The sequence below is a fragment of the Triturus cristatus genome, chromosome 5_1, assembly GCF_964204655.1.
Source record: "Triturus cristatus chromosome 5_1, aTriCri1.1, whole genome shotgun sequence".
Lineage (NCBI taxonomy): Eukaryota > Metazoa > Chordata > Amphibia > Caudata > Salamandridae > Triturus > Triturus cristatus.
In genome coordinates this window covers 769774063-769788545 of record NC_140587.1, presented here as the reverse complement: position 1 = coordinate 769788545, position 14483 = coordinate 769774063, and the positions used below count along the sequence as shown (strand labels likewise).

The 14483-nt window shown below is 43.2% G+C and overlaps 1 protein-coding gene across 1 annotated transcript in view; it reads left to right on the top strand.

The window, feature by feature from the left end:
* The window catches only part of LAMA3 (laminin subunit alpha 3), an 881606-nt gene that overhangs the window by 635549 nt on the left and 231574 nt on the right, over positions 1-14483 (top strand). The window contains exons 40-41 of the mRNA XM_085605753.1: positions 5357-5497; positions 5827-5988. Of these exons, the coding sequence (XP_085461879.1) occupies positions 5357-5497; positions 5827-5988 (303 nt within the window). The remainder of the gene's footprint in view (positions 1-5356; positions 5498-5826; positions 5989-14483) is intronic.

The window sequence follows — 14483 nt, the reverse complement described above, 5'->3', positions numbered from 1 at the left end:
CGTTTACACTAGCCTTATGTGACTCCAGACATCCTGGGACCAGGGCAAGGAAGAAGGAAATTGCAGAACCAGATGCTGGGGGAAGTCTAGATGTTTCTCCCACTTCAAAGCTGCCACAGAGTACAAATATTGTACCCTCAAACCAACTCTTTAATACACTTCTGAACCTGTGTATACTAGAAAGAAGGACTGCCCTGCTGCCACATGACTGTCCTGCTTCTTGAGGCCTGCCCTGCTCTCTGAGAATCAAGACTGTCCCTGCTTCTTCCATCCCAGACAGAGTGACTTCAAGGTCAGGTGTCTGGCCTCCTGTTCAGAGCTACAAGGACACAAAATGTTCAGGATGCCTCCCTGCAATTGCCCAGGTGACCTGCTGCACCGGACCTGACTAGACCTACAATCAGAGCTGCCTGAGCCCTGCTGGCCTCTGTTGGAGTGAATTCCTGATCCTCAAGAGGTGCCTCCCCAGGTCATATACCCTTGGCTGGCATCGGTTGAGAACCTCCTTTGAAGAAAAGGAGAAATCCTGATGTTTTGGTCGTTTTGCGCCTCCGAACAAGGCGGTTCACACCAAAATCTTGCAGCCCTCAATGAATGCCAACACGATGCTCTGGTGGACCCAACTCTGCAAGCTACAGTGACTGCCATCAACAACCAGCAACGTCCGACCAAATCTTTGCGCTACAGTAGTAACCATCCTCAACATCCAATCTGCTCTGTGTACTGCAGCAATGACCATCCATAATGTACCTCAGCCTTCTCAACCACAAACTGCTCTTCACACCGGACTTTAAGAAGGTAACTTTTCTGTGGGACTACCCTGGTCCCTGTATCCGCCCACACTCCCTTGTGGTCGGCTTGAACTTGTGCCTATCCCCCCGGTCTAGCACGACAAATAACCATGAGTGGTGCTTTGTGCTTTTGAGTACTACAGTTACCTAAAACTTTGAAATTGCATATCTCTGGTTCTACTGATTGGATTTTTGTCATTTTGGTCTAATTTTATTTATTAAGTTTCATTCTGTTGTTCTAAATTGGTGTGGGATTTTTCTTGTGTTGATTTTTCACTTTGTTAATGTGTTGAGGCTGCATAAATACCTTATACATTGCTTCTAAGTTAAGCCTGACTGCTTTTGTGCAAAGCTACCAGAGGGTTAAGCACAGGTTAATTTAGGGACTTTTTGTGGTTCACTCCAACAGGTATTGTGGTTTTTGCTTGAATAGGGTTTTACCCCCCTCCCAACCAATAATCCAATTTCTTACAAGTGGCAATTGTCTTAGTCACTTTCATGATTGGTCTGTTAGTTGGCCTGAATTCTTCTTTTGAGCATCCTTCCATCATAGCTAAGTTTAATTCTACTCACCTGGAAGAACAGTATAAATTTAATATGATGATTTTACATAGAGGCGGTTTGGAGGGAAGTTTTTCTGATAATATATTTTCAATATTCTGAATGAATACTTGAAAGTTATGTATGTGCATGACTGCTACATTTGCACCTACCTACCTACCTGCATCCAACCCGGGGAGGTGGTGACATACCAACATTTTTCTCTCACTTACTCTTTATCCTTTAGTATTATTCTTAATTGTTTCTATCAGAAAGGTCGTTTTGAGTATTATTTTCCTAATTTTGACTTGCTTTTTGATGAAGTGCCTATGTATAAAAATTTCAATCCACACTATAACCCTAGATATAACCCTAGACATATAGGAGAGGTGAAAAGCTATTTTAAGTCTCTCACATAAGTTGATGCTCTCCACTTTCCTAAGGAAAGAATTACATGTAAGTTAATTGAGAAGAATTTTATTGAAGAATTGGTAGACAGAAGGAAAGGAATTGAGCTTTAGGCATGAAGAGAAACTAAGGGTGAGTGGGGAAAAAGAAGAAGAAAAACTAGAGACTGCTGTAAAACGTCCAAAATTGAATTTAGATCGGGAAAAAGAGGGAAAGCTATGTTTTATGAGAAGGAAAAAGTTAGAACTCCTCAGATGATGGGCTAGTGTGAACGTGTACAGAGATTTGAACATTTGAGTGATCATTTATTTTCTGGAAAGGATCCTGTTGTTTCAAGAGTTTATTATTTGTGCCGGTAGAATGCTTATTTTCAGCTTCCTGCTAATTGGATTGGCAGCTGCCATCTTGCTTTAGTGTTTCCTAAGGTTTATCATGTAGATGAGATGGAGGATAAGAAAGTAGAGGTTCATGGAATAGCTAAACATAGTGATCCGCAAGTAGTTAGTGACATCGTTGGGTCTATGATTCTTCTCTAGGAGTAGTTTTTAGATACTAGAAGATTAGAAAGCTTTCTACATTGGTGGATCGTGTTGCCACCAACTCAGCTGGGGCACCTACTACTTTAAATACAGAGCCTGCAGCAATGAGAGCAATGGTTTAGTAGATCAGGCTTGCATTACATATCCTATTCGCGAAAGAGGACGGAGTCTGTTGCGTGTTACACATCCAACAGTGTTGCACATATGTGCCCAACAAGAGTAGTGAGATTAACAAGTTTATTACTAATACTTCCGATGTTTCCATTTTCTTGCTTATACTAGGCCCACAATACACTTGCTTCACCACTGTTATACATCACAACAAAGCACAACAAAATAACATAGCATAAAGGAAAATAACAATATAACAAAACAGCTAAAACTGAATGCAACACAACAAAATAGCCAAAACGTAATGCAGCCCAACAGCCACTTTAAAACATGATAATAACAATATAAAAAAATGCAGCAACCAAAACAACACAATAAATAATATAGAACAGAACAAATATGCTAAAATATTCTTGCTTTACATTACCACGCTGCTCTGACGGTCTCTCACTAGCACACATCCTACACATACACAAAAGCAGAGCAGGGGGCCGTACCTTCTTGTATCTGGGCCCTAAAGCCTGGAATGACCTCCCACAGCACATCAGAGCCTCCTCTTCTTCACTTTTGCAAGAAGCTGAAGACCTGGCATTTCGAGTAATCTCTCGTGGTTGGCCCCACACTTGTGCTACGGTTCTTAGCTGGTTCGCCTCCTTTTTGACTGATCATCAACAATCTGTCTGGTCCCCACCGTTTTCAGCGGACATCCCCTCACTGAATGTTGGAGTGCCTCAGGGCTCAGTTCTGAGCCCGACTCTTTTTAATATCTATATGGCCCCTCTGGCTTCACTCGATGAAAAATTTGGTGCCAAGATTATAACCTACGTGGACGATTCACAACTTCTGTTCACATACGGAAAGGATGAACCTTTTAACGAAAGTGAAATTAACCAATGTTTGTCCAACATCTTTGACTGGTTTTGCCGGAATCAACTTTCTTGTAATTCTGTTAAAACCGAAATAATATTTTTTGGACATACACCGGGTGATGAATGGAGGAACTGGTGACCTCAGGACCAACCTTCCCCCCCTAGCCCTGTCACCACTGTGAAAAATCTTGGAGTCTTAGATTCTGATCTCTCTATGAAGTCGCAGGTTAAAACGGTGACTGGCATGTGCTTCAGGCTCCTAAAAATGTTGACAAATGTTCTCTCACTACTACCTCTGTCTCACAGGCAGACGGTAGTTCAAACCTTGATCACTTCAAGGCTGGACTACGCTAATGTCTTGTACTTGGGCATTCCGCAATACTTAGTAAGTCGCCTCCAGTTGGTGCAAAATGCGGCTGCCAGGGCTATCTTGATGGTCGGGCCTAGGACCCATCTGGCAAGTCACCTGAAAACTCTACACTGGTTACAAGTGAAAAACAGAATTAACTTTAAGGTGTTGGTACCAGCTTTCAAGGCCTTGCATGATAGCTGGGCCCAGTATCTCAGAAAGAGAATCTCTCCCTACTGTCCGGGTAGGACGCTAAGATCTTCAACCCAACATCTGTTAGCGGTGCCAAAATTTCTTCTAACAAGGAAGGGAGGACGTTCCTTTCAGGTGACCATAGGCAGATTATGGAATTCACTGCCTCTCTCACTCAGACTTGAACCTGAACTCCTTAGTTTTAGATGCCAACTTAAGACTTGGATGTTCCATCAATAATTTCGTCGGGAAGGATGGAAGCTTGCAGGATCTCTCTTCTTTCGAGGTACTTCTTTAGCGCCGGGACACTCTTTTGAGTAGCCGTGCGCTCTACAAATTCCTCATAACATAACAGAGTTCTTGGATACCCTCATGGGTGATAAGCGTGCTACAAAAACACCAATAAAACATAACATAACCTCCTCAAATCTGCTTTGAAAGAATGGTGGTAAAAGTTATTTTACAACAAAGTCCTGCCTTATGTACCACCAAGGAAAATGAATTGTGCAAGTCCAAACGTTTTGTGATCTGGCCCCTATATAGACCCGTGCCAGCAGACATGGGCACAAAAAGAGGATTGTCAAGATTTCGAGCAACATTCTGGTGGAACAGGGCGTAACACAGGCCCCCGCAGCCGCCGCGGTGTGGGGGGCCCCCAAACTCCAGGGGGCCCCCTCATCACAGCACTCTGAGCACAACACAGACCTCCTGATTGAGCCCGGAGGGGGCCCCTCCACGTGCCTTGCAGGGAGGCCCCCTCAAGTTTCATTACGCCAGTGCTGTGGAAAACGATAATACTGTTACTAGTACAGTTTTGAAGAATTTCCAGACATACAGTCTAGGTTAGAGTGTTTATTGGTATGATCTCTGCTGCATTTAGGCCTTCTTACTCTGCATTCTTGCCCCACTTTCATTACTCTCTCCTCTCAAAAGGAGGGTAAAAATAGGCATGTGGTGGACTGTTCCCCACCACTAGCAAGCACCATTGGAACTGCATTCACACACCCTGGCTGCTGTTTGATCTCAATAGATGGTGACATGGTGTCTGATAGTCACTCTTAAAAAAGATGTTAGGCCATATACAGCTTTTGTTTCCCTCACCACCTCTTCTGGTTCTCCTCTTGGTAGGTGGAGCAAAGTAAGTGTGTTTTGGAATTATTTACTGATGCTCACATGCACCTCTCTGGCTCGCTGTTCAGTCCTGGCAGCCCCACTCTAACCTCGGCACTTTGGTACAATGACATTACTCACTTGTAATAGCTCATTACAGGATAGTAGTGATATTCTTTTCCTATTACAAGTCCGTCTGATCTCAGGTGTGCTTGCATTAAGTAAATAATTGACTGGCTTTTCTAGGGATATACATGTCGGCCTCGTTTTACATTTAAATGTCCTCTGAACAAGGGTAGAGTATGTTATGTCACAGCCTGTTAGGGATGCTTTTGTGAAAGTAACTCACCACTGTACTGTTTATTAAAGAGTGTGTAAAACAAAGGACAATGAGGTTAATTTTAATGATTTCCCCCATCTTTTCCACATCCTGTCTACCCTCCACAGGTCAACGTGGAAGGTTCACAATGCGAAGTGTGCCGTCCAGGGTCTTTTCACCTCCATCGAACAAACCCCAAAGGCTGCACGACTTGCTTTTGCTTTGGAGCAACCAATCAGTGTCGCAGCTCAGACAAGCACAGGACAAAGGTTCGCCCTTTTATTACATTAAGAGATGGTAACTAGATTGGCGTGCAAAATACCATTTAAATCTGCAAGAGAAGGGTGCTGTTTCTGAGCTTTTCCTGCATTAAAAGGATTCCGAAGATAGCTGTGTATCGACAAATATCTACGACTTTTTTTAAAAAAAATTATAAAAATATATTTGTGAAGTGGTAATCAGCAGCCACAAAGTGGTGTAGTTTCAGTTTTATGCCTTTTGATCTAGTATATAAATTGAAAGTTTTGAGGAACAGAAAGCTGTGGAAGAAATCCCCCTTTTCCACACCCCTAAATGCTATTTCCTTCCAATTTGTCAGTTGATGGAAATGAGAGGCTGGCGCCTGGAGAGCGTGGAGGGAGCTGGCATCCCTGCCGCCTTCAACCCTGGCAGCAGCAGTGTGGTGGCCGACGTTCAGGAGCTGCCCGCCTCTGTGCATAGCCTGTACTGGATGGCACCGCCGGCGTACCTGGGAGATAAGGTACTGGCCACAGGGCACTTCTAGTTCTCATTGTCTCAATTTATTCTCATCTTTATTCTTGTTTATAACTTTCAAATTTGCACATGCAATTTTCTTGAAAACATTGCAGGCCACACTGAATATGGAAATATGAACTGAAAATAGTATTATGCTGCTGCCACGTTTGTAACAAATATTAACTCATACTTACATCTTTTGCATTTCAAGTGAAATTCAATGTGTTTCAAATAGATTAATGTATGTTTTGAGTGGTTACTGGATATTGCAAAAGTTTAAAGAAGAAAAGCTGGTGGATTGGCCAGAAATCTGGGATATGTGTAAAGATTCCAGTACTCATTTAGGGTGATGATGTGTAGATATACATGCCTACAGTGTTAACTGCTTTCAGTTTTTGCTCTTACCCAAATGTAATGGTTGGCAAAAGAAATAATCAGAAAACAAAACATTGACTAAGAGATAAGTCAAAAGAAGTTGAAAGAAACGAAGAGAGGCAGGAAAGCTTACAGAATGGAGTGTTGGATGGAGGAAAAGATGTAGGATATGAATAAATGGATGCAGAGATGCGGGTTAGAATAATGGGTGGTTATTCAATGTGTGGAAGGATAGAAGGATAGTGGACGGACTATGGCCTATGGAGAAACATCACCAACAGACGGTTAGGTACGCCAGTTGGATAGCTAGATGGATGGACAGAAGGTTGATTGAGCAGGAGGCAGGCAAACAGCTAAACAACTGATCCCCCGGGCAGATGAAAATCTGTTTAGATGAAGCGATGGATGATATTGTACATGTCTTTTTTCAGTATATAGGCCACTGCCCTTCTCATACCCAGTGCAGCTCGCAGTTAGTAGATGCACAGAAGAAATATATAAATTCATGGAATCTCCGCAGTCAGGTTCTTTGCGGCTAAACTAGGAAGAACTACCAAGGTAGGTATGAGTTAATACTCAAATGAAAGTGGTAACCATCAGAAGTGACAGTACATACTTCTGTGTCTGTCTGTCATTCCCTAACCTTAGGCCATGTACTAATAACTTTATGAAATACCTTTGTTTAATTGGGGCTATTTATCTTTAAGAACGGGTTGTAAATCTTTCAAGAGAATGACCATCACTCACTGAGGCAAGCTATTAGAGAATATATTAAGAACATTTATATAAAACACTTGTAAAAAGGGTTCTTACAGTAAATATCCAAGTACTTTACATTTAGGAAGACCTTGTGCCTCTTTGTAGGTTATTGAGGAGATTGTTGCAGGTGGAGAATGGCTTGATTTGATCCAAACAACCCTACATGGACTTTGCTTTGAAAGGTCATAAAAAGCCTTTATTTGTTTCAGTTAATTAAAACCTTTACAAAAGATGAACATGATTAATAAAACTGATAATAAAAACAGAGGACAAGGATAAGATGTTATCTAATTTCTCACATGTAAGATCAAGTACGCAGACATTTTAGCATCAGCTAACTTAACTGAAGCACAGCTGATAGCATAAGGCCATGTTTAATGTTTATAGCACGGATTTCTCTCAAGTGAATTAGTGCATGAACAAAACACACAGTTCTAAAATATTAAGGGTTGTTATGTGTTTGGCTCGAGAGTGAAATGCTATCCCTCCTTTCAGAGCATTAGCCGTAAGTCATAGCAATCCAATAGAAACATCTTTTTGTAGCTTAAATATCCAACACTTGTATCTAGAATTCAAAAAACACATTTAAATTCTAAAAAGTCTAGTCATTCAAACGAATGGTGTACAGTCGTTAACAAGTTAGTAATTTCGTTATTAATTTGATTGTTTCATTTGCCCTTTTGAGATCCACACGCAAAATGCCTAAAATTCAATAAATACAATTAAATTTAAAAAATATTAGTCATTCAAACAAGTGGTGTACAATCATTAACAAGTTAGTAATTTCGACATTGATTGATCGTTTCATTTGTACTTTTGAGATCCACACACATCCTGAGTCTTGAACTGGGCACTTCATCTTACCGGGATTTGTCATTCAGGCGCTTGACGGCAAGATGCATACATTTCAAATAGGAGGCAGACAATTGCAGGAGTTTCCCAGATCAGCAGGCAGAAACTTAATCTTTACAAGTTCTCAAATTTAATTGCAAGAACACTGGCTACAGCAAATACCTTCTAAGTGGCATTAAAGGGATAGAGATACAAATTATGTGTATTGGAGACTCCGACTGCACTCCACAAAATCGACATGACCATTCCGTTATACCTTATTTTCACAGCCAATACAGTTTCACTGTTCATTGATGTAGAAATCTGGCTTGCTTAAACAAGAGTCTGGACATGAGTTTTGGTGGCAAGTTACTGACCCAGATTTCCTCTGCTGCTAAGACAATTACTGCTGATACAATATAATGATGCCACTTCAAATCCTTGCTTGAAATTGACTGCCAAATCAAATGTATCAGTGTGCCAGTCTCAGGACTCCTTCCTTAGCACAATAGGCAATGAAGCAAGAGTTTAATATTAGGCTGTCTGGGCAAGCTGAATTTAAGATGCAGGCATGCTGCAGGTGCACAGTTAGGCAGCGAAACAAATGCATGATAGCAATGGTTCTGGGCATGATCTACCCAAATCTCTAAGTGGTCTTTAAAGGTAAAGACTCAATACATTACAGTTGGCATTAATTTGGAGGTTATCACAAGGCACAACGTCGTTGCCTGTGACTCGTTTATCTTGTGTATCAATTTGCAAAACCAGACCGTTAATGCAAGCCAACCTTCTCGCAAGAGGCTAGGTGGTCTTTATGGCTGCCTCGACCATTGAAATATACTCCAAAGCATTTGGTCATTGGCATTGTCTCCAATTTTTGGGTGCCCAGGTGCCGTGATCCTTTTCTGATGTTGTTCCTAAGATTAACTAAACTTTTAGTTTTTACCCTGTATGCCCATTTGGGTTTGATAAAGAATATTGGTATCATCAGTATATTTAAGAAGATGGATCTTAGCCCCCGCTAATTTTGCTAGAAAGGCTCGGACGGTAGCTAGATGATCGTTGATATCAGAGAGGTACAAGTAAGAAATAAGCGGGCCAGGATGCACACTTGTTTCACTCCCCCAAGGATGGAATTTTGTCAGATGTTACCAAATTAATTGTAATCTACACTCTTACCCACGTTTCGTAATAGAGACTAAAAGTGGCGTTTATTAGGGCGGCTGGTACCCCCTACTTATGAAGTTTGCGCCACAGTCTTCCCCTGTTCATGCAATCAAAAGCTGTAGTAAAGTCAATAAACGCAGCAAACGGGAGGGGGGGAACAATTATTTTTCTTGGCCATGTCCGATAGACAGGCCAGTGCCATTAAGTTTCTTCTGTCCCATATCCACTACGGAAGCCCGTCTGGGTCGGCGGTATTATCCAATTTTCTGTGCCCATTTTTCGAACTCTTGAAGTAGGATCTTAGCATATGTCTTAGCATTTACATCCAGTAAAGCGATTAATCTGTAGTTGGCCGGGTTATAACAAGATCACTTTTTAGGTTGAACCTAGAGGCAGCGCGCATGCGCTGCTCTGCGAGGCATGCTGTATTGGAGTATGCACTTGAAGCCCCGCCCACTCTCCGCCCCTATTTGTCATTTGCGTGTGTCATTGTCCTTCGTAAATGCTGGCTTTGGATTAGTAAATAGGCTTGTTAGTCCCTCCTTGGTACCGCCTTGTCTGCATTTGTTACCTCCCATAACGACTGGACCTTTTACTTGGCTTGTTACATGGTCTGCGTTATAAGAGATGTCATCAGTGATGTTATCAGTGATGTCACTGACCATGTCATGAGTGATGTAATATGTGACGTCATCAGCAGTGCATTGCGGGGGCGCGAGTTATAGTTAGCTGAACAAACTATAACCGGGAAATTCCTATGGTTTTGTATGAGTGGAATGTCCAACTAACTATAACTTTCCCTAAAACCTATGTTTTTTTCAGTGAAATTCTAAGGTTTTTTAAATGCTAATTTCTAACTATAACGTTCCTGAAACCTATGTTTTTTTCAGTGAATTTCAAAGGTTTTTAAATGCTTATTTTTTACTATAACTTGCCTGAAACCTATGGTTTTTTCATTGAATTTCAATGGATTTTTAAATGCTAGTTTCTAACTATACCTACAGAGGTAGGACATGTGAAGAAAGAAGAAAAAATGCACAGAAAGAAGCTAAAGAAATGCAGAAAGAGGCAACAGAAGTCCACAAAGATGAAGAAAATTGCAGGAAGAAGCAAGCCGTGCAGAAAGAATCCAAAGAGGAGCAGAAAGTGGCCTTGTTGCAAAATCATTCTGTACCCTCAACTTTTTCAGATGGGTACTGGTGGTAAACGACTCTGACTAACCAGTCCTAGAGCCAGTGCTATTCTAAAAGACACTTAGAATACAGTGAAAACGCCTACATACACTAGGGAACACTATGTGTTGGGGTACCCCTGTGATTTCCATGGCCTCCTCTGTAAGCCCCTAGTACATAATGGGCAGGGGGATTAAAACTACCTCTTAAAATGTGCCACAGGGCACGTTTGCACACTGGTGAAGGGGGGGCTGAGGTGACTTGTGTGCAAACACACCCTGTGGCCGTTTTAATTTGGGGGATAAAGTCCCCTTGAATCCTGAGTGTCCCTTGGGTCCAACTAGCCCACCAGGTATCTCCAGTTAGTGCCACAGAGCTGCGTTGCAGTTAGGTGTAAAAAGGGGGACGGCCTGGACCACCTCTCTGCAACGCAGCGCAGTGGCGGTTACTGGAAGCACCTGGTGGGCTAGTTGGCCCCCAGGGGTCCTCAGGATTGAAGGGGAATTATTTCCCCAACTTAAAACGCGCCACAGGGTATGTTTGCACACGTCACCTCAGGCCCCATCCTTGCCTTCACCACTGTGTTAACGCGCCCTGTGGCCTTTTTAAGTTGGGAGATTAAGTCCCCTTGAATCCTGCGGGTCCCTAGGGTCCAACTAGCCCACTAGGTACCTCCAGTAAGCGCCACAGAGCTGCGTTGCAGAGAGGTGTAAAAAGGGGTGTGGCCTCTGAACACCTCTCTGCAAGCAGCTCCCTGGCGCATACTGGAGGTACCTGGTGGCGTAGTTGGCCCTCAGGGACCCTCAGTATTGAAGAGAAATTAATTCCCCAACTTACAACTCGCCAGGGGGATCATTTGCACAATGGTGAAGGAAGGGGTCGGAGCCTGAGGTGACATGTCTGCAAACACGCCCTGTGGCGCGATTTAAGTTGGGGAATTAATTCCTCTTCAATCCTGAGGGTCCCTGGGGGCCAACTAGCCCACCAGGTACCTCCAGTATGCGCCAGAGAGCTTAATTATTTTTTAGCAACTGCTGAACGGATTTACACCATTTAACAAAAAGGGATCTTTCTGAACCAAGGGCTACCTTTTTGCCAAAGTTGGTGTAATTCCATTCAGCAGTTCAGGCTGTAGCCGTGTCTAAAGTTTCCTATGGGAAATTGCATGGGGAAAACACATTTTGGGACCCTCCTTTTTTCTCAGCCCCCGCTTGACGAATCACCCCGAAACTTTCAAGATAGGAGCGGACTGGAGCGCCCCACGAGTTTTTAAAATTTCGCAAAGATTCGTCAACCGGCACCAAAGTTATTGGGAATAGAATGTTGAGAATTTCCAATGTAAATTAGGTCCTAACTATAACTACCTGCTGGCGACCGACAGTAGGTAATATAATATTATATATATCCTTGGATTTGGAGAAACTTGCTTCGATATATATATATATATATATATATATATTACCTACTGGCGGTCGCCAGTAGGTAGTTATAGTTAGGACCACGTTTCCATAGGAAATCCGCAACATTCTATTTTGAATAACTTTGGCGCCGGTCGACGAATCCTCGCGAATTTTTCAAAATAGGTGGGGCGCTACGCTCCGCTCCTACCCTGAAAGTCTCAGGGGGATTCGTCAAGCGGGGGCTGTGATAAAAGGGGGGTCCCAAAACGCGTTTTTCCCATGCATTTTTCCATAGGACCTTTAGACACAGCTACAGCCCGAACGGCTGAACAGAATTACTAGAAATTTGGCAGAGAGGTAGTCCTCAGGTCAAGGAAGTGCCTTTTGTAGGTTTGGTGTAAATCTGTTCAGTAGATTCTGAGAAAATAGCCTTTAAATCAATATATATATCTGAGCCAGCTTACGGTGCGCTTACGGTACGCTTACCGTACGCGTACGGTGGCGTGCACGAGCGCGATTCTGATTGGCTCTTAGATCTTAGTAAACATTCGAATCGGCCGAAACCAGGAAGCGGCGGCCGCCATTTTCTCTCTCGCACTGAGAGTGTGGATTAAAATACAAAGCACAAAAACATGTAAAGGGGCTGTTTGGTCAGCTCCAAAACACCTAGCCATGTTGAGGGAGTCCCCAAAGATCCCCCAAGGCCAAAAACGGAATTTTTATTTTTTCGCTAATTTCGCCGATTACGCTTACCGTACGCGTACGGTAAAAAAATTATTAAAAAAAAAAAATTATCCACACTCTCCCCACCCCGTGTGCAAATGGTGCCCGAAGGGCACCATTTGTGCATGCCTTAAAAGAGGTGTGAAAAATTTTAATATTACCTTTCAAAACGAAGTGCATCATATGTCCTCCATGTGCGCACGGTGCGCGAAGCGCATCGTGCGTACATGGCCCATCTAGCGTAACGTGGGCACGCGGTGCGCGTAGCGCACCGCGTGCCCACCGTGCGTGCACGGCACTAACTGCGTAAAGTGGGCGCACCGCGTGCTCACTGTGCGCGCACGGTGCGCGAAGCGCACCGTGCGCGCACGGAACGAACTGCGTTAAGTGGGCGCACACGCCACGAATGGCGTAAAGTAACTTAGCATTTAAAAAAACGTACAAATTCACTGAAAAAACCATAGGTTTCACACACGTTATAGTTAGGAATTAGCATTTAAAAAACCTTGCAAATTCACTGAAAAAACCATAGGTTTCACACATGTTATAGTTAGCGGAAATTTTACTGATAAAAAACCAATGAAATTCCCCCGTTATAGTTAGTGCAGGCAACTATAACTCACGCGACCGCAATCTTCTGCTGATGACATATGTGTCTTTATGAAAAAAAAATATTTGTAATATATGTATAGCTAAAAATTTATGGAAGAAGACATGGGCAAATAAGTGTCTAAATACAGTATTAGCATCAGCAGAGGATTGCGGTCGCGTGAGTTATAGTTGCCTGCACTAACTATAACGGGGGAATTTCATTGGTTTTTTATCAGTAAAATTTCCGCTAACTATAACATGTGTGAAACCTATGGTTTTTTCAGTGAATTTGCAAGGTTTTTTAAATGCTAATTCCTAACTATAACGTGTGTGAAACCTATGGTTTTTTCAGTGAATATATATATATATATATATATATATATTCATCAACAGTTTGCCTTTTGCAAAATAGAGCGCACTCGAGCCAGCGCCGGCTTGTGGAAAGCCTTTAATTCAGGAAGGACAGCATACAAAACTGCGTGTTAGTAAGGCCAAGTTGCTAGTGTCATCACGACGCGTTTCGGGCGGAATGCCCTTCTTCTTGGTGTACCACCGCAACATATCCAGCCACACACCACATCATTATTTAACCAGTCACACGCCCTCCAATGGGCCAATCAGGTGAAAGGTCGGTCCCAGATGGATTCTGGGAGATGCAGTGTGTGCAAATCTGATTCCCACAATATCGTTGCTGTAAATTAATGGCATCTCATCCTGTATGGACCCCCAGTATGTTGCCGTCCTTAATCAATCCAAGCGTGGCTCCATGAGACCCAGCAAATGTCGGGCCCCCTGGCCCCCTTACAATCCTCAGGGTGGTGCTGCTCAACACGGCAAGGCGGCCGCGAATATCTTCATCAACAGTTTGCCTTTTGCAAAATAGAGCGCACTCGAGCCAGCGCCGGCTTGTGGAAAGCCTTTAATTCAGGAAGGACAGCATACAAAACTGCGTGTTAGTAAGGCCAAGTTGCTAGTGTCATCACGACGCGTTTCGGGCGGAACGCCCTTCTTCTTGGTGTACCACCGCAACATATCCAGCCACACACCACATCATTATTTAACCAGTCACACGCCCTCCAATGGGCCAATCAGGTGAAAGGTCGGTCCCAGATGGATTCTGGGAGATGCAGTGTGTGCAAATCTGATTCCCACAATATCGTTGCTGTAAATTAATGGCATCTCATCCTGTATGGACCCCCAGTATGTTGCCGTCCTTAATCAATCCAAGCGTGGCTCCATGAGACCCAGCAAATGTCGGGCCCCCTGGCCCCCTTACAATCCTCAGGGTGGTGCTGCTCAACACGGCAAGGCGGCCGCGAATATCTTCATCAACAGTTTGCCTTTTGCAAAATAGAGCGCACTCAAGCCAGCGCCGGCTTGTGGAAAGCCTTTAATTCAGGAAGGACAGCATACAAAACTGCGTGTTAGTAAGGCCAAGTTGCTAGTGTCATCACGACGCGTTTCGGGCGGAATGCCCTTCT